Raw genomic sequence first — 21,735 nt, forward strand, 5'->3', positions numbered from 1 at the left:
CCTGGAAGTGGCTGTCGACGCCCTTCTTGATGACGTCCGGCCAGCCTTCCGGATTGCGCAGGTTGCTGATGATCGGGTAGAAGATTCTATCCACTATCGCGGCAAGGTTCGCCGACAGATCCACCGTACTTACATGATTTGCTCCCGAGGACAATCCACATCCAGAACAATTTTCCGGATTTTGATGAAAAAGCACCGCTTGTCTTTCCCGTTCATCGGGAAGAAGTGCGTCGAAATCAACAAACCGGCATTGTTCAGCGTAACGACCAGCCACCGGACGTTTGCCCGCTGGACCCACTCCATGACGATCAGTTGGAGCTCTTCTGCCATTTTTTGCCCTTTAGCCGCGTCTTCAGGATGTAGCAATCTTCTTTTTCTTCCTTCTTCTTGTCGTCGGACACCGTAGCACACCCGGAAATGGACCGGGTTAATCGGAATCACACATAGTTCGTAATTCTTCCTTACACTTGAAAATAAGGAAAATTCAAACGTGAAAAATTTCGTGACAGGCACAAATTTGCGACCTGCCACCGTCACAGCACACTGCCTCTTTTCTGTATCTGAGTGGCTTAAATTTTTAACAAACACATTATTTACAGTTACTAGTTAGAATAACCAAATTGAACAGTTTAGACTGAGCATCAGTTTGTAAACCAATACACAACACATATTTACAGTTTTTGATCACTTAGAAACTTTATATTGAAATGTTTTATATGCAAGCATCATTAGATGGCCCAGGGTGTAAACTGTGTATTCAATGCTGATATTTCTACTCTGGAGCATCGCTGATAGGTCGTATTTTAGATTATGAGATATTTTAACAGTTTTGAGTCATCTTCATAAATACTTTCTTTTGCAAGAGTTAGTGGTAGTCTGGTTTACATATTATATGGAACAAGTGAGCATATTACACATTTTCAAAAAGCTGTCACGTTTTAGCGTTAATCATTAATAACATTTAAATAAGCAAACAAACGGAAAACCTATTTTGAAGAATACGCCTTCTGTAAAGAGGGGGGATACTGCGGCATTGAGTGATAAATATTTGACCAATTTTCTAATTATATGTATCAATCTAACACTTGTTTTTAAAGATCTATATTTTATTAGATGAATTTACCATCCATAGCAACTGATGGGATGTCTATGACCCAAAATTATTTTTTTTGTTTATAGAGACTTTACCCTGAAGGGGCATTCGTCACACCCAAAATGATATCCGTAATACGTCATTCAGAATAGTAACTGTTAAACAATGAATCAATTGCCTCAAAACTTCATGATACAAATAAAAAAAGTTATATGAGAAATTCAATCCCCTAACACCCCACCAGTTTATGAAACTAGAGTTTTTTCACAAAAAATGTCGGTGTTCCTTTTTTTATAACCACCTTAATTACATCAAATATTTTACCCTAGTTTCGTTTGAAATGAGTTGTAGAACACCTTACGATTACTCACATATTTTTCCTAATAATATTTCGGACCTCACAAATGAATGTTTCAATGGTAGCGAGATTGAGAAGAAGCAATGCCGTTCTATTTTTGATGTCTAGTGTCCAGTTAAAAATGTATTTTCATGAGTGGTAAGGTAATCCTTATAGTATGCCTTTATTTCCAACAAATATTTTAAGCGAATTTGGAATTAGTAAATCAATTTTATATGGTTTGGCGATTTTTCAAAGTAGTGTGTGAAGATAAATCCCTTAACTATGGGGTGTTAAACGATTTATCTTAGTTCTTAACACCCCATTTTACGGTACTGCATTTACTCCAATTTTGAGAAAAATAAATCATTTTCCTAAAAACTTCGGCTGCTTAGGCTAATAGAGTAATGCGGGGCAAAAGTTCGCACCCAACAGTCTTTATAAAATAAAACGAAAAAAGAATCATATATTGTTTTAGTAATATCATTTCTAATACAAGTATTCAAATGCTCTACTCAAGTATTACTCTACTATAAACAGTGCATGCAAATAAGACCTGTATGTACTAAAAAAAATGCACCACAGAAAATAGTTTTCAACTTTCGATTGAACTCATCCAATCAGCTGATGTTTTAAACAGTTAGAGTAAGGTGGGGCAAAAGTTCGACCCTAGTTGAAAATTCAACCTATTTAACAAAAATCGAAGCAGATAAAAATAAATAAATACCGTGTGGTGATTCTACCATCATTGAGCTAAAATTTTGCTGAACAAAGCTACGCCAAATGTCTTTTCAATTTTGAGTTACAACACTTTGTATGTGTGTGTTTTATTCGAACTCTTGCCCCACCACTGGGGCAAAAGTTCGAAACTAGTGTTTGTGGAATTTCGCTAACCGTAGCACACTATTTTGACACTTTGGTAACAGGAATACCTGAAACCACTTAATATTTGATGTTAGAACTGGAATACACTTTAATATTCAATCTGGATTTTACCCAAATCAGGGTTAAATTTACTTCACCAAAAATTAGTAGTTTTCCGAAAAATTCAGATAAAACAACATTTTTTTCAACTTTAATCGAATTTTCTCACACTCTTCATCACTCTTAGAGATAATATGTACATTTTGCAGTATTTTAGGTTTAAACCTAAAGTTGCCACATGACTCGAACTTTTGCCCCACAATTTGAACTTTTGTCCCACTATGTGTATGATTTCCAAATCTTTTTTGCAAAAAGTTATATATGCTAAAGCATCTTCAAAATATACCTAGTTGCGCCCCAAAATAAAACATCGAATTCGATTTCATTACAATTCCATTCCATGCGTTGGAAGGGCCATCGCATATAACAATTTTTTGGTCAAAAATCAACATTTTGTCATAACTTTTCGAAATATTGATCAATTTTCATAATTTTTGGAGTGAAAGACTTCTTTTCATAAAGGGTTCGAACAACCTTGACACCCGAAAGAAATAATTTGCATTGAGCTCAAAAACTTCAAAAGAAACTCTTGCCCCACTCGAACTTTTGTCCCACTTTACTCTACTGTATAGTATATGTAGAATAGGCCTGTCCAGCTTTTCAAAAATGTTCTCTGATTCTCAAGTCCATCCCCATATTTTGATTGGCATCCTAAAAGAAGTAACTGGTCAAAATTTCAGTCAAATCCATTGAAATTAAGAAGTGCATCAAATCAATTTTGTGTTTTTCGACTATTTTTGAACTACTAAAAATCATAACTACACTAAAACTTGTCAAAAATTAATTCTTTCGGCAGAAATTGAAAGCTATACTTGTTTGCTACTACTTCTCCGAACAACGTGTGCCAATAAAATTGAAGGAAACATGTGTAATTATCACATGTGTAATCAGAAAAACCTTGAAATGTTGATTTTTTGACAGACTTCGTTCTGGAACACCCTAATATACGTAATAAGTTGGATTTTTCAAAACGGCATCATATTCTCCAATGTTTTTTGGTTATTTGCTTCTTTTACACCAATGCTGTAGGAGTTGAGCAAAAATTTCTAAAACTCGTGAAAGCCAAATGTGGCCTAAAATTTCAATTTCTGCCGAAAGAATAAAGTTTTGACATGTTTTAGTGTAGTCATGATTTTTTGATGTTCAAATATAGTCGAAAAACACAAAATTGATTTGATGCACCTCTTAATTTCAATGGATTTGGCTGAAATTTTGACCAGTTACTTCTTTTAGGATGCCAATCAAAATATGGGGGTGGACTTGAGAATCAAAGAACATTTTTGAAAAGGTGGACAGGCCTACTGCACATTGTGGCTATTATACATTTACATCCGATCTTAATGTAACAATATATTATACTGTTTTTCTTACGTTTGAATCATTCACTTTTCCGAAAAATCATTTTTCCGTGTATTTCTAAATTTATTCAGCTTTAGATTTGTTCCGTGCTTCGTTCTGTTGATGTTCGTGACTTTTTTCATGCAAAGGAAAGGTAAGAGAAAAAAGTGAATAAGTTAAATCATGTCTTTGAAGTCAATAAAATGTTTAAATAAGTGGTAAACCAGGTGTCTAAGGACTGCAGATCCAAGAGATATGGCAGGCTAGGCTTGGGGCTAGGTATGTAGAGTGCGATGAGAGAAATACGAATGTAGGTCAACCCGGTTCACCCACTTCATGCAACTACATTAGTGATCTAATAACACTTATAGCGGGCTCAGCATAGTTCCATCATGCGGCTCAAAGTGTAGCCACAAATAATGCTTAGTTTGCAAAATCCGGTCATCTGGCTGGTGGGTCATAAGAGCCTAAGCTTCAACTGTTAATGCAATCAGAGATTACTCAGACTTAGACGAGGGCGATCCTATATATGAAGGGATGCCATGAACAGGAGGAACATGACAAGATAATATAACATTATATGGCTTATGTAATGTAAAACAAAACAACACAACAAAATAGAACCATTTCAAAACCATTTGATTAAATGTATAGCCAGCAGTGAAATTACAATTAAAAACAATATACTTACAGCACATTTTATTGTTTGAAACCGTAAAGGGGAGACTGAGGAGACTTGATCCCTGGGGAGGCTTGTTCCCTCCATATTTGCTCGGAATCAAAAACATTTTTCTTCTCGCATAATTTTTCCAAAACTACTCCTAGACAAACGACTGTGTTTTGGCTACAAGTGATTTAGATTGTACATTGCATTATTTTTTAACGGCTGATGGTTTGTTTTCAGTCCTTCAGAAATCTTTTAGGCGATTCCGAAAAATCTCAATAACTTTGTGAAAATTGAACCAAATCGTGTCAAAATTTCACAGCACATAGTTTAAATAAAATACTTTCAAACTTATTTATCCAAATAAGGCTTTTGGTAACATATTTTAATTAATTCAGCTTAGTATACACAACAATGACATGGGGAGACTTGATCCCTCGAGGATTATTTACACACACATTATATATGTGAAAAATAAAATTCTATTCGGAAGCCTCTATTTACTTGGAATTCTAGTCTATTCAACGATAAAATGTGTCAAATAATTATAACTTTAGTACAAACCAAGAAAAGGGGGATCAAGTCTCTCCATTTTGAAAATACGGCATATCCTTAAAAATTTAAGGAAATCTTACAATTTCAAACACTCCATATTCATCGAAAATATAGGAAAACTCGAAAAGAAAATGAATAGGAAGACTCTGGAATTATTTCCCCTTTAAATAAACCATGTGCTCAAAGGAAAGTGGAAAATCTTTGGACATCAACATTAAAATTTATTGACATTGACGTAAAATAATTACATTTTTTCGAAAAAAAAAATCCAAAAAGTGTCAATCCATGATAATTTTTTTCACGTTCAAAAAGTATCTATGTTCTCATAGTTTGTGAAGCATTTGTATATTGTTAGTGTACGTTCAAAATTTCATTGAATTCGGTTCAGTGGTTTCCGAGATATGACAGCTTAAAAATAAGTTGTCAAAAAAAAAGTGTTTTACCCGAACGGTTCTAATTTTGCGAAAGATTAATCAATCGAGCCCAAATTTGTACCAATGATGCACATATAATAGGTTGACAAACAGTCAAAATTTGAGTTTTTTTATGCACTCCATGAAAAGTTATAGCATGTGAGAGAAAAAAAAGTTGCCTATCCCAAACATTTTGGCCATCACCTGTAGTTCTAAATAGTACTGTAACAATACAACGTTCGGTTATTATACTGTATTTTTTATTCGGGGACGTACATCACTTCTTATATTAAGCTAATAACAAGTGAGCAAGAACGAAATAAAAACTGCATTATCTTTAGTTATTTACATCTTGAGATTTGTGCATTTTAAGTTCTGGTGCATTGTTGAACTTGGATTCAAAGACGATTGTCCTTAAAATATTATATATGTTTTGAAAAACGCATGGTCGTTTTTAGGCAATGATACCCATCGTCCAATATTGAACAAGATTGTTGTATAAGGTGGAACTAGTATCTGTCAATTATCTAATATGAAACACCCCTTTTATAGGATTACGTCAATGGTTGAGATTTTATAAATTTACGTTTAGCAATAAAAAAAATGTAGTCCACCTAAAAATCCCCGATATCGCCATTTGTGAGTCAGTTTGCCAATTTGAATGTCAAAACTACAACCAAAATAAAAAGCACTCAATTGGGTAAATATTTAAAGTTAACACGGCGCGGAGGCCGATTTGCACTTCCATCCCAAAAAGATTTTGGAAACCCCCGGAACCCATTCGTCCCCTGCGTCCCATCTGCTTGCACCGATCATTATGGCGAGAGTCATCTTCCAGTCGGCCGGCCCAAATCCAGTTCATTGGGAAAGGCGGGGACAGTTTTATTATCAGTCTGAACGCAATCATCGAACTCGGAGACACTGAAAACTGGTATTGCTACCGTAGTGGTCGGGAAACGTTTTAACACCTTTCGATATATAAAGCCAACCGGTACAAGATGCTCTGATATCATTGTCAACTTGCAAGTGATTGCGTGCAGAGCAAGCTTTTGAATTTCCTTCGCGGACTCAACATATCAACATAACCAAAAAAATGAAGACCATCTTTGCCGTTGCTGTTCTGGCCACCGTTCTGGTTGCAGCCAACTGTGCTCCATACCAAAGTGAGTTAAGGCGGAAGAAAGTTATAGTGTTTGCAGTGTTGCCAGAACTTTGGTGAATAAATCAACTAATTTAAGTGATATTTTGTAAATTGCAGTTGCCTATCTAGTCCCAGTGGAAGTTCCATTGAACCGAGTTGCGCGTGCAGCACAGTTCGGATTGAGTGGCAGTGCAGCAAACGCTGGCGCCCAGAGCTTCAACAGTGGATTCGGAGGTTTCGGTGGATTGTCCGGAAGTTCCGCTAATGCTGCTTCGCAATCCTTCACCCAGGGTGGCGGTTTTGGATTCCCAGGTAAAACATTTTAGACTGACAGTTGATTGCATTTGCGATAGTTAATGTGTAACTTATGTTAATCTCAGGATTCAGCGGCAGTGCTGCCAACGCTGGTGCCCAGAGCTTCTCCGGTGGTGCCGGTGGATTCCCAGGTTTCGGTGGTTTCAGCGGATCGGCTGCCAACGCCGGTGCTCAGTCCTTCAGTGGATAAGCCAAGACTAAGACGAAGACTGAAAAATTCTCAGCCAAATGTGACCAGTGCACGTGTTTAATTGGCGTATGCATTACGGAATTTGTTTTGGAACGCGTTTGAGATCGAATATTGTTAGTACTTGGTTTAACACAAGCCAGTTTTATTTCACGAATCAACTACACACACGTAAATTATAAAAAAAGCATCATGACATCGATAATAGACTATGCAAACAAAAAAAAAAATGAAATAAAATAAAAAGTGATCGTATATGTGATAAAATGTGTTCACATGAAACATTCAATTAAGAGAATAATATTTTTAAAAAGATATCACAGTCCTAAATTTGTCATATAGAGTAGACAGAACAGTTATTTATAAAAATCGTGTTGTTCACCTATTTTTTTTTTTGAATGATTTTTGGTTTGTCCATATCCAGTATATGTCTGGTAAAATTACATAATTTTATAAAATAACTGCTTTTAAAAAACAGCACCTGCTTCAAAACAAGGCACTGTTTTCAAAAACAGCTACCTAATCGATTTTGAACACCACTTCGTATTTTTTTTTTTGCGATTCAAAAATATATCATAGAGGCGACGAATATATTATCATAAATTAGCAATTTGAGTTCATCCGGTCTGTTCGTGCAACGTTAATTTATTGAGGAATGACGCCACCCCGACAATATAAACTGCAGATGTGATAAGTGCTGATGAGATGGAAACAAAAGAGAAGAAAGACGCCCTAAATTAAATTTTATTGGATTATTGTTTCCAGTTCCAACCTGATACCACCAGACAGAGTAGACTTCTCTTTGATCAAATTTATATCAACGTGCGTGGTTTTTAAAATAATGTTGAACAAAATTTTGTGTATTTTATTGATGCCTTTCTAGCCGTACGGAATTTACAAAAAACTGTAATCGTGATTTGGAAGTAATGCGAAATAAATATAACAAGAACTAGACTTTTTTGTTTCCAAAAACACTAAAGTCAGCGTTGTGAATACTCACTTGCAAGAGTTATACTTACTTGCTATCAATCTCAGATCGGATCGGAAGCATGCTATCAAGCATGCTATCATTGAGCGGTGTATGAAGGACATTCACAAATGTTGCCGAATAAAGTAAGTGTCGCGAGAGAGTATCTAGTATTAGCGTGGTTCAAAAAATCGTTTTTGCTCCACACCGCTTATTCGATTCGTAATCAGATTCTAAGCCTTCTCCCAAAAATTGAGTTGATTTGGTGGAAAATTGAGAGTGCACAAGCCCTTCAAAGTTTGTATGGGAAATACTATGGGAAAAGGACTTTTTTCTTTCATTTGATCGTAGCATTTCCCCAGGTGCCCTAGAGTGTTAATTGACCCTTGGTACTCCTCGGCTACTTTATCAGCTAGAACTTTGCCGAAGACCACGTTCAATTCGGACGTCTCATTAATTAATTATCGATTTTTATCCAACTGGAGAAACTTTAACAGTGATCTTTCAGCTTCCCAGCAGGCAACATTGCTGCACATGGCGCTAAAGATAGCACACAGAAATCATGGCTACTATGTTTCAAGGCAAACTGCAGTGATGCCCACCGAATAGTTTAACCATCATGATCAAAGACTTTCATTCTGGACAAAAATCAATAACTAATTAATGAGGCGTCCGATTTGAATGTGGTCTTCGGCAAAGTTGAGGCTGATAGAGAAGCCTAGGAGAATCAAGGGTCAACTAACACTCTAGGGCACTTGGAGAAATGCTATGGTAGATTGAATGAAAAACGTCCTTTTCCCATAGTTATTCCCATACAAACTTTGAAGGGCTTGTGCACTCTCAATTTTCCACCAAATCAGCTCAATTTTTGGGAGAAGGCTTAGAATCTGATTACGAATCGAATAAGCGGTGTGGAGCAAAAACGATTTTTTGAACCACACTAATCTAGTATCTAGAGAGTATACTCTTTGCAAGTGAGTATTCCCAACACTGGTTGATGATTCCAATGAACTTGGTAATGTTTAATATGGGCTCCATTCATAAACGTCAACGCCAACATAATGGTTGCAATGGTTTTATTCGAAGTCATGAGATCGTCTTATATTTATGTTCACTTCACGTTGTCTATGGTGGAAGAATATTATTTAAAAAAATATCTTTAAGTCACCCACCAAATGGAAGCTAAAGGACTCCCCTTTCATTTGGCACTAAGAGCAAAATTTTTCTATCGGGCGTTGTTTTCCCATTTAAATATTGAGTGAAAAGTACTATAAAAATTGAGGGGCCCAGATGCACAGGGGTGTAAGTGACTTTTATGTCGATTTTGAGCTGAGCATATCATAAAATTCTTCTGATTTCAAGCTTTCGGGAACTTTTTTAAGATTGTTTCTACGATGATTGGAAAAAATACAATAAATCAGAGAAAAATGGGTTGATTTTGAAACTCCATACATTTTGTATGGGATGGAAATTTGGTTAAAAACTTTAAACCTCATTTACTCGAAAGTGGGTTTTTGTCACTTACACCTCTTTGCTTCTAACCCCCTCAATTGGTATTCCTAGGAGTTTTGTTCTATAAATCAAGAAAAAGTACAAGTTGTTCTAGACCCTTCGTAGAACATTTCCTTCTTAGCACTTGAGACCTTAGCACCAAATCGAAACGAAGATCCCTAGCGTTCATCTGGTGGGTAGTTAAGCGGTACAGAATTTTTAGATTTTTTTTTTGCTACAGACACTGTGACTTGAACAAAATCAACAAGTGCCCAGCAAAATTATTCAGGTTTCTTATTTATCGAAGATAAGTTACTATCAGCAGAGAACTGATGGAGTATGACGAAGCAACTCGGTAGCAGGGACCAATCGTAGTAGTCTAAGTTTTGAATTTGAAATAAATGTTTAGTTTATATTGAGCACTCGACACCTACGGTTATCTTTCTTTTACCCTCCAATAGGTTATGGGCCTTTGCTCGATTGGAGTGGTTACCGTAGCATGAGCATGAGCATGAGCATGAGCATAGATGACCGCACAATTCGTAGTTGCTACTCCGTGATTGACCAGAACAATCGAAATTGCACAAGGAACCAATGAATAGGGATTAGGACTAGCTTACTATTCTCAATGTACACAGGTCGAGAGCTCTCAACTTTAATAGGGTCAATAACGGCGCCGGCCACGTTCTTACGGTCATCGAGGATGGGAGGGAGTGTTAGTAAGACAAACGTTGTTATAAAGACCGCGAATCGCTGCATCTCCACGTTTGTCTCAGGAAGGATTTTTTTGTTAGTAGGGTAAGGTACATTGTCAGTCCGGGAGTTACCTATGGTTGGTGATATGATTTGACAATGGATCAATATACACAAACCGCCGTTAACAACCGACCACTTTTCGACGCAAAAACTAGCCAAAATGAAAATTCTATCGCGCGTCTCCATTCCACTAGGGAGCAGAAACCTTTAGTCTATTCCACACAGAAATACACCGAACGCGACTCACTTGTCGGCGCTCGGATTTTTTTCGACCGGCGAGCCCGAACTAACACTTTTCACTCTTTTGTGTAAATACAAAAAATGAAAGAAAATATTTATTATCAACTAAAAGTGTATTGGGAACTAGCGCGACGGGAAGCAAACAATTCGGAACCGACTCGATCCACGACCACGACGCGTCCACCGCACACTCACCGCCGTCGAAATGCTCACTTCGGAATACAAAATAGAAAAGAAAAAAAAATACCAAACCACCGAAGCAAACGCGCGCGAACTGGCACCCGGACGAAATTCTATAGCACACTGATGCACGCTGGGTCCGCCGCCGTCGAAATGCTCACTTCGGAATAGAAAAAGAAAAATCGAACCACCGAAGCAACGCGCGCGAACTGGCACTCGGACGAAATTCTACTACACACTCTCGATTGGAGTGGTTACCGTAGCAACCGATAAATAAGAGTGAAAATTTTTCTCAAACCTCAAGATTTTTGCGACCCAAGGGGCTAGTCGCTTGGAACATTGTGCCAAGAGGTGTCAAGCACACCGTCGTATACGCTGTGTGGCACACCGAGGCACTCTGAGGCACAATTTTGACACTTGAGTTTGGGTGAAAAAACTAGGCAACCATGTGCATTTGACCTGCAAAATAAAAACAAACTGTTGGTTGTCTTGGCAGTTGCCAAGCAAAATCTGAATCATCAAGCAGTGGCACTTCGGGGCACACTGAGGCACAATTCAATACCCGGTGGCACACTGAAAAAAATTGGCGCAAGTAAAGATGTGCTCAGCGTCTCCCCCTTGTTGCGACCGTTTGAAGAAAAGTGAAGATTTCTGCAGCGGAATGGAACGTTTGGGCATCGTCAAGCTCAACGGAGCAAACTATTCGACATGGAAGACGAAGGTGCAGTTTCTGCTCATCCGGGAGGACCTTTGGCGATTCGTGACCGGAAGACGCACGGTGTCAAAATTTCGATTATTATCAAACATTCATGTACCTCGGATTTTTCTTCGAAAATGATTAGTATTTGGGCTATATATTCATAATTGGAAAACTAGAAAATATTCCATCGGCGAAAATTTTTCCATACATTTTGTATGGGACGTTTTTTTGGGCTAAAATAGTAATTATTGATTTTTAGTATGGAAAACAGCTAAAAACTCATCTAACTCAAATTTTCCCCGTCAGAATATTTTCAAATTTTGCATTTATAAATTATAGCCGAAATTCTAACATTATATGAAGAAAAATCCGAGGTACATGAAAGTTCGATAATAATCAAAGTTTTGACACCGTGAGACGTCCGGAGCCGGGAGCAGAACCCGGAGCGGCGAATGAAGCGATGGTTGAAGCTTGGGACAGCGGTGACCAACGTGCTCATGCGACGATTGGGCTTTTGCTGGAGGAAAAGGCAACGCTTACCTCGGAAGTGTCCCTGCTCAAGAAGATCTGCGATAAAGGTATTCCGACGGCGACGACATCAAGAGACACGTGTTCGAAATGCAAGAGCTTTTCGAACGCCTAACGGCGGCAGGCCAGGAATTGGACTAAAATCTGCAGGTGTGGCCATGGTACTCCGGAGTTTACCGGGATCGTTCAACACGTTGACGACGGCGCTGGAGACCAGAGCGGACGACGAGCTTACGCTGGAGCTCATCAAATCCAAGTTGGTGGACGAAGTGTCGAAGCGCTGCTCTGGAACACGTGGTGAGTCAGTTCTCAAGGCGGATTTGAAGAAATCGAAGGTAACGTGCCACTTTTGCTACAAATCCGGCCACAAGCAGACAGATTGTTGCGCTATGACCGAGCAACGTGCAGATCCAGTTGGTGGGAACCAGAACAAGACTTGTTCTCGTGACTTAGTCTCGTGCGCAAGGTGAGAAGCGGAGTGCTCCTAGGGTGAGAGCAGCTCGTCAAGAAATCCGGAGTGAAGCGCATCCAGAACATTCGTTTGCGGCGATGGGCAACGGGCGACAAAAAGTTATCAAGCTGGTTTCATCGACGGCCGGTTGACAACGGACCAGATCTTCACTGTACGGCAAATCCTCCAGAAATGCCGTGAATACACAGTTAATCGCGTTCGGTAATGTTTACCGAAATCTCAACCGCTGAGCGTTCGGTAATGGATTTTTAATGAAATTCTGTAATAAACTAACAAATTTCGGTAAAATGTTATCGTTTAATGAAATTCAGAAATAAACTAACAAATTTCGGTAAAATGTTATCGTTTATCTGTCAAACTTTAATGAACTTCGGTAAAAGTTGCTACCTTTACCGATTTTTTCCTGTAAAACAAACTTAACGGTTGAGATTTCGGTAAAACATTACCGAAGTCGGTGATTTTTTCTAACTGTACCAGGTCCCAACGCATCACCTGTTCATCGACTTCAAAGCGGTATATTAAAGTATCGACCGCGCAGAGCTATGGCAAATCATGGACGAAAACGGCTTTCCTGGGCAGCTGACTAGACTGATTAAAGCAACGATGGACGGTGTGCAAAACTGCGTAAGGGTTTCGGGTGAACTATCCAGTTCATTCGAATCTCGCCGAGGACTGCGACAAGGTGACGGACTCTCATGCCTACTCTTCAATATCGCTCTGGAAGGCGTGATGCGACGAGCCGGGCTCAACAGCCGGGAAACGATGTTCACAAAATCCGGTCAATTTGTGTGCTTTGCGGACGACATGGACATTATCACCAGAACATTTGGAACGGTGGCAGAGCTGTATACCCGCCTGAAACGCGAAGCAGCAAAGGTCGGACTGGTGGTGAATGCCTCAAAAAACAAACTACATGCTGTTAGGCGGAACCGAACACCGGATCCGTCTGGGTAGTATTGTTACGATTGACGGGGATACCTTCGAGGTGGTTGAGGAATTCGTCTACCTCGGATCATTACTGACGGCTGACAACAACGTGAGTCGTGAAATTCGAAGGCGCATCATCAGCGGAAGTCGGGCCTACTACGGGCTCCAGACGAAGCTGCGGTCTAAAAAGATTCTCCCACGCACCAAATGCACCATGTACAAAACGCTAATAAGACCGCCCAAGTAACAATTTTGATTTTATCGAAGTTTTTTAGCGATTCAAAAACCCTAACCATAAAACCATTGATGCCGACTTGAAAATACTCTCGAGCTCCTTTATGCCTCCAAAAGTCCACGATCTGGCTAGTTGACCCAGCCTTATTATGATTTACAGGACTTCGTATGCAATCCGGCTTAGGATTTCGGATGTCAATTTCTTGATTTTGCTTTGGCTGACCAAGCCATGTGGGAAATTACACTGTTGAAAATGCTTTGACATCCATGTGCACAACAGAACATGTGCTCGATGAACAAATTGAGATTTGAAATTATGAAAAGAAATCCACGTTCTCCGGTGAGACTCGAACTCACGACTCCCAATTCGCTAGACGGGCGCTTCTATTCCTTCAAGCTACGGATTCACTCGACTATCTCCGTCGCCAGCAGGCCTAGAACTGAACTCGATTCCACAATCGCACATGGTTATCTTCTTTTCACAATCCAAACCCCCTTCGGATGGGATTAGATGAACATCTAACACATTGTCTGTTGTGCACATGTATGTCAAAGCGGGAGAGGAAGTTATTTTTAATTGTCGAGAGCTTCGGGCACTGCCTTCCAATCACTTATTGGTATGGCAATTAGTGTGCCGTCGGACTCTCGACGGGTCGGTCCTCGGCCGACCGAATACGGTAAGGGATTTCGGGTTGTGTCATAGTTTTATCTACCTTCTAAATAAAACCATATTCTGACTTGTCAAATATTTGTTTTAATTATTTTTCACTATCAATGTTCGATCGTCAGAATAAATTGTGCTTGGTTATTTATCCAGCCATCAATTGGAAAGATGCCGATCTGGAATTCAGGTTTGTTTTCCTATTTAATACGTGTCAGCAGACATGCCACGGGAAATTTGTGGTGAATGTGACTGTGATAATGACAAAAAATAAGTGCGCTACTCAAAATGTGCAGTAATTGAAAGTTAAATGCATTCAATTTACTCGGTGGAATTGGGTACAAAAAAGGTTTTCTTTAACATAGCAGAGTTTCAAAGACAAAATGTAATTTTTCTGAACATAAAATGACGGAAACATGTTGAATCGTTAAGTTTGATCCTACGCTGTTCGTGAAATCATAAAATTGAGTAATGATTTTTCTGTATTTACATAAATTATCCCGGCTAGGCGACATATTTTTCTGATAAAATTCTGGGCTCCTGATGATTTTTCCAATAGGACTAACCCTCCCAAGGCGGTCATAACTGAGCGTATGATAAAACTAACGGTCTTATCGCAGTATTTCTTGGTCTATGATACGGCCTCGAAATCTTTTGTTGATTCTAAGCGTTGCCTCACAGTTTTGTTTATTTGTTTACAAAAAGAAATCTCTCCGACAACAACCGCAAATGCAAGTTTTATTGAAATGGCATATAGGGTGCCTGTACCAGTTATCGCACTACCTAAGAAAAACTATTTCTACAAAAATAAGAAGAAGACCGACGAATGTAAACAATAAGTCAAATGATAGATTAGTTTTCATACTTTACAGGAAAAATATAAAACCGGAGCCAAAACTACTTTTAATATTTATTACGGCGTGTGCCAATGATAGGAACCCTGTACCAGTTATGGACACATTTGTTAATTTGGGTTCCACTTCGCACTATTTACATGCATTCCTTATGGGATTTGCCATAACTGGTACACTATGGCGAAATAGGGGGCAAGGAGGCCGAAAAGTTAAGGAAAATGATTTATTTCTATCATAATTGGAGCAAAATGTGAATTTTGAATGATTGCAATCATCTTTTGTGATCGTGATCTGTTGTTTACGAAATTTTTCTTGATGATTTGTATCTTTAAAGGTTGAAAATCAGCTATGGCGAATCTGAGGTACTATAGCCATAACTGGTACACTGAGCCTAATTAGTGATAAAACCAATTTATGACCACTTGCAAGTCTTTAAATGACGATGTTTATAGCAGAAGTTATATGATAGTTTTATGGAATGCCAAAGGTGCAAACTAAAAACTACCACATAAAACTAGTACAGAACAACCAGCTTTTTCACATGCTGGTATAAAATCAGGATAAAACATGAATAAATCTTCAAGGCATGCTGATTGTTACTTGGGCGGTGGTCCTCTACGGACACGAGACATGGATCATCCTCGAGGAGGACCTGCAAGCACTCGATGTTTTCGAGCGACGCGTGCTAAGGAAGATCTTCGACGGTGTGCAGGAGAACGGTGTGTGGTGGAGAAGAATGAACTCGCTGCACTTTACGGCAAACCCAGCATCCAGAAGGTGGCCAATGCCGGAAGGATACGATGGGCAGGGCATATTGCAAGAATGTCGGATAACAACCCTGCAAAGTTGGTATTCGTGATAGATCCGGTTGGCACAAGAAGGCGTGGAGCGCAGAGAGCACGATGGGCGAATCAGGTGGAGCGTGACTTGGCGAGCATGGGGCGCGACCGAGGATGGAGAACGGCAGCCACGAACCGTGTATTATGGAGAAATATTATTGATTCAGTTTTAACTTGAATTTAGTGTAATACTAAATAAATGAAATGAACAACGTTAGCCGCGAAATACGTAGGCGCATCATCAGCGGAAGTCTGGCCTACTATGGGCTCCACAAGAATATGCGGTCGAAAAAGATTCACCGCGTCATGTACAAGATGCTGATAAGACCGGTGGTCATCTACGGGCACGAGATGTGAACCTATGTGACGGAGAAGGATGAACCACGAGCTCGTTGCATTCTACGATGAACCCAGCATCCAGAAGGTGCCCAAAATGGGAAGGATACGGTGGGATCCAACCACAACTAACAATCCACAAAATAAAACAGCGTGAAATCGCAACGAAGACTCTCAGTTTTTACTGATGCGCTTACGCCGTTTTCTGTTTTGATCCTGGGTTGGAACTGGGTGTCGAATTATGATTGCAACATTCACTTGCACAATGAGCCTCTGCACGAATCTGGCGTACTGCTCACTCCCACAGAGATTTTGTAAACAGTTCGCACAGTAAAAGTCAAATGTGACTTTTACTGTGCGCGGAGTTTTCAAATTTTCTGTGGGAGTGAGCAGGACAGGGCAAATTCGTACAGAGCCTCATGACCAAATTAGTAGTAACAGAGAAGAAAGATATGTCCAAGTTGGGATGTCAGACCAAGAAGAAGAAGAAGAAGCGAACATAATTTGAATACAGCTGATGAACCGCAGTAGGTACCAATTTAGATTGCTTGTTGTTGGCACGGAACAAACTCTTGCACTGCTGCTGCATGCCAGGCCGAAGACTTCAATGATAGGATAAGTAAGCAACGAACCTTAACGATAGGAAAAGCTGGGAACTGAACAAATTGCCAAGCATTCAAGAAGGCTGGCTAAGAGATTTTAATCTTTGAGTTCATTCTAAATGTGTTCCTCTAGTGTAAAAGCTAGTATAAGGAATTTAGCCTTATTGGCATTGCTTGCTCGTTGGGCTCTTCAAAGTTCGATTATCATAATAATGTCAGTGAATGAATCAAACTCAAATCAGTCGAGTCAAGTAAGAGACACTGAAGACGAGGACGGAATACGTAACTTTGAAAGGAGGCAAATACATAGTTTGAATTAGCGAGACAGTATTTTCTTTCAGTAGTACTTACAAAATGTAAGGCAGAAAAGTATACCCGGCTTTAGGTTTTCTTTTCAATTGCAAAGCTATACGTGCAATAAAACCAAACTCAACATTGAAAAGAAATATTGGACTTTGGTTTCAGTTGGGCAATCCTTTCGTAAAGGAAATTTCCTTGTCATGCCTGAGTGGGTATATAGTGTACCCAGGTTTGGCCGATCACGCCATAAATTAATGCAAGCTTTCTGTTGATCCTCCACATTATTATCATTTTCTCATTAACTTGAAATGCAGGGTGTACCCCAGTTGGAACGTCACGTCAAGGAGAAGAAGAACCATAAAGATCGAATCTAGCTATCCCCATACATAAAAGTATGCCATCAAACTCTCTTCCACCACTGGATTGCTGTCAAATTTCAAGTCATTTCCATTTCTCTTTTAGTTTGGGACAATAAACAAATTTGATTGAATGAAACCGGAATTCAAAAATCATTTCTTCAGTGTGGATTCGTGCTCGTTAATCATCAAATTGCACATTCATGATGTTGACTTCAGCAAAAAGGGGATTTCTTTTTGTTATGCTTCAGGTTATCGTTTATCATCGACTCCAACAGCGAATATGCTCTCTCCAACGAATAACATCATCATCACCAAATAATAGAGTTGGCCATCGAAACGGGATTTTATTGGTTCTTAAATACTCGCTAACATCAGGAAGTATTAATTACGGGATATACAAATTTGTCATCAACTAGGAACATTATGACATGCACGGAAATCCGAACAAGATAGATAATTAGCGTTTATTACTGCAAACAGCTGCACCGATTCCGTTGGGGATTCCACCAACGCCTGCTTGGGTTGACCCTATTGAAAACTGGATTTTGACCAGCAGCGTTGATTCATTTTCTTATGTCTTCTTCTCCTGTAGGTATACGCATCGTACGGTGTCCACCGCAGCCTCACGGCCAATCTGGTGGATGACATAGGCAATAGCAGGGCCGTTCAGGAAGGGGGTAGTTGTTTATACACTAAATCCAATACCGTCTTTATGAACGACCGTAACGGTTAATACATAAAAAATGGAAGCAAAAAAATGTTCCTGTGACAGCAAGTTGACAACTTCAGTTAATGCTATCAGTGCACTAAGGGCCAGAATCGCAATCTAGCGGAACAAAATTAATTACTCCAAAACGAAGCATTTCTGACGCATGTCCTCGACAAAGTTGCTTGACATCAACAGGGGCATCTATTACAAAGAACGTAGTAGTTCGCAACTCGCCCACATAGGTGGCGCCACCATCTAACATTTTTGTTTTACGTCCTAGAGACTTGGCGTCCTCGGCAAAGTTGTTCATTTTGCCACTCTTTCTCAGACGTCAAAATTCCACAGTCTACTGTTTTCGAGTTATTTGAAAAATTAAAAATAATCAATGAAAAAAACAGTTTTTTAAGCTTATTTTGACATTTTTACTAGAAACCATTTGAGTTTATTTTTTTTTCCTAATGCAAATGTGTCAAACCAAACACATTGTATGGAAATATGTTGAATATTATCATTAAAAATTAAAAATAAAAATATAAATTTGAAAAAAATAGTGTGAATTTCAAGCCTTAATATCTCACAAAGCACAAAAAATCGCAACTTCAAATTTTCAGCAAATACGAAGCAATACTAGGTTAACATACTGTCAAAAATTTGGAGAGGTATTTGTTGGTGTTTTTGAGATAATAGCTTTTCAGTAACACCATAAATATAACTTTTTACTGTTACACATTGAAGAGTTCATGTCTTTGAGAAAGTTGTTCATTTTGACTAAATAAACAACTATTTCTTAGCCGTCAAAATTCCACGGCCTACTGTTTTCGAGTTACTGTATATAAACTAGATTTTATTGATAAAAATTGGTGCAATAGTATGAACTATTTTTTATTGTTTTTGCTTTTACGCTACATAGTAGGTCATGAAAATGGGACAATCTAACATGGTGTTGTTTTTCGATTTTACTGAACAAACTATATATTTTTATTCAGGCAGCTGAAAGATCATCCAAAGAAAGGTCGAAAAATACCATTCACTCAATTTTGCCCACGATGCAGATGGGACTGACTTGCGATTCACGGCAGCGTACAACTCTAAAACCACTTTGAAGTAAAAGCAGACGACGAGCTTCGTGACCGTGCGGTTAGCGGCGGCAGTCGCCTAGGCGTATCGTAAGCCTCGGAGTGTGAGTTCGATTCCCCCTCCAGTCGGTGGAAACTTTTCGTCAAACGAAAAATTCATCACTGGGCCACTGGGTGTTCTGTGTGTTGTCCGTTGTCTAGTGTAAGTCTGTGCAGCCTCTGGCTGAAGATTAGAATAACTAGCCACAGAAGTCCAATGTCGCGATTGTTTTTGTGACTTACATCAGACCCCCTCAACTTCATCATATTTTTGGAAACACGAATACAGCGCCATCATTAAGCTTACGGAAGAATATAGAAGCAGAAAAGCAGCACAAGTGTGCTTTGCTTTTCGTGGTTGTTATGGTTGTTACGATGTTACTTGTTTGTTATTTCCTTCCAAGTCAGACGTGTGATGTGAAAAAAGCTCACAGGTACGTTCGTTTATGAACTAACATCAAATCAGCAACAGAACCATTTTTATATATTTTTATCTTTTAGGATGAAGAAATTGCAGCTGGCGCCCAACAAAATGGACCACGATTCGTTCAAATTGCGACATGAACAAGCAATCTGTAGCGCCCATCAGCTAGACCACACCGGAACAGTAGAAATGAAAGAAATCAATGTCCCTGGAAGCGGCCAGGTTAACTTGCGGTGGGACTCGGTTGACAGAGTACCGTTCGGAGTTTACATCGGTTAACCACCGAAAATGGAGAAATGATCGATAGATGTTTGCAGTCCTTTGTCTGGAAAATGCCTCGTATAACCTGAAAAATGTTTATCGTCAGCCATTTTCCTCAAATTAATGTATAGTAATTTGCAGACTGTGAATAAAATAGTGTTTCCAATACTGGTGATTTTTGCGTTTTTTTTTTTCTACAAAAACAAACCTGAAACGAAATATTTCAGCAATGAAAGATGTTTTGCGTGGGGAATGGGGGAAACCTTTACGGGATTTGGGGGCATGGTACATAATTCTGAGGACATTACATTCAGTATATGTCAAAACAGTTGGAGTTGGTTTGTTGGGTGTACGGGCAATATTGGACAACTTTAACTCTGTCCATGCTGGATTACAATCTCCAAACAATCTCCACAGCGGTACCAGCGTTTGAGTAATGTACCTGGCATAACTGCCAACCCGAGGAAGCTGTGGATGCGCGAAACGGTAGCCGTTGGAAATTCATCCACTTTGACCTTGCTGTCGGAATTTCGTAAATTGCCGGATATCATAAGAACGCCATCATCGTCTGGATTTCATAGAAAACTTGTTCCCCGACATCGTCAAAATCTCCACCTCTTTTTTATCTAAACAGAAAACCAAGCAGAAAACTTACTACCATTTAACTGCCCATCCGTTACAAATCTCTTGGACTGCCCGGGCACTGGAATTCACATCGTCCGATTCAAAACGTTCAAAACAAGTCAAACGTCATTTTGCGCTTCTATAAGAAAAATCTCAGTATGTCTTGTAAAATGCTTCCTTGTAGTTCTATATTGCTACCCTCCGTGGCAGCACAATCGCAAAAAAGACATGTTTCCTACGATTCGTATGGAAAAACCACTCACACGGCCATCTTGTTAATCGGATAGCTTGCCACGTCCTTACAACGTCAGTAGCGGTACTAAAAGTGTCAAATAAATTTTGTTTACCAAAGCAAAAGATGCTCTTCAACCTAAACACGTAAAAACAATCAATTACTACAATAAAAGTTAATAATTCAATGAAATAGGAAAAGTGACTACAGCGCCATTGGAGTTCTAGTGTATTTCTATTGGCTGGAGACGGTGTGAATTGTTTTCATTAAAATTGGTCAAAAAGATTACTTGATCCCTAAGCTTCGGCGTACGCTTTTTCAACCATTCTTCAATGTAAACTTGTGGTGTCATCGTCGAGGATGTGACGAATCTATGACAAAAGGTCGAAATGGGCAAAAGGCCGAAGAGACAAAAAGTCGAATGGACAAAAATTCGAATGGACAAAAATTCGAATGGAGCAAAAGGTCGAATGGGACTGTACACGGAGAGACGAAACTACCCAAAAGTGAGTTCTTTCCACCCAACTTCGGGGTTGCGTGCGTCAAGCCAATTTTGAGTTGATGGAATCGATGTTTTTGTTGGGTTGTTCCCGCTTGCTTCCATGTGAAAAAAAAACCTAATTTTAAGTTTTTTCCACCCAACCGAAATTTTGACTAGGTTGTATTCACTCAAATTTGAGTACTGTGCTAGAAACTCAATTTTGGCTTGACGCACGGAACTGCAAAAGTTGGGCTGTTTCTCTCTTCACTCTCTGACAACAACAGAAAGAGCGCATGAAAAGGGAGATGAAAAAGAACTCAAAATTGAGTTTAAAAGTACCTAATTTTGAGTTTTTCAGTTTCTCCGTGTACGCACCACCCAGCATCGAAAACCAGGGGTGGTAGATCCTACCCTCT

General features: G+C 39.2%; 1 protein-coding gene and 1 long non-coding RNA gene across 2 annotated transcripts; both read left to right on the plus strand.

Annotated features, from left to right (window-relative positions):
• The first annotated feature begins 6,383 nt into the window (after positions 1-6,383).
• LOC134291129 (uncharacterized) lies at positions 6,384-7,316 on the plus strand. The gene is made up of 3 exons (XM_062858487.1): positions 6,384-6,547; positions 6,643-6,837; positions 6,906-7,316. The coding sequence occupies exons 1-3, from the start codon at positions 6,478-6,480 to the stop codon at positions 7,028-7,030; spliced, it is 390 nt and encodes a 129-aa protein (XP_062714471.1). The 5' UTR covers positions 6,384-6,477; the 3' UTR covers positions 7,031-7,316.
• A 12,225-nt stretch (positions 7,317-19,541) lies between these two features.
• On the plus strand, positions 19,542-20,150 carry LOC115266591 (uncharacterized). Its single transcript, XR_003897321.2, has 2 exons — positions 19,542-19,731; positions 19,799-20,150. It is a non-coding gene; the product is annotated as an uncharacterized LOC115266591 (long non-coding RNA).
• Positions 20,151-21,735: the final 1,585 nt, after the last annotated feature.

This window comes from Aedes albopictus, chromosome 3 (genome assembly GCF_035046485.1).
Source record: "Aedes albopictus strain Foshan chromosome 3, AalbF5, whole genome shotgun sequence".
NCBI classification, from domain to species: Eukaryota; Metazoa; Arthropoda; class Insecta; order Diptera; family Culicidae; genus Aedes; species Aedes albopictus.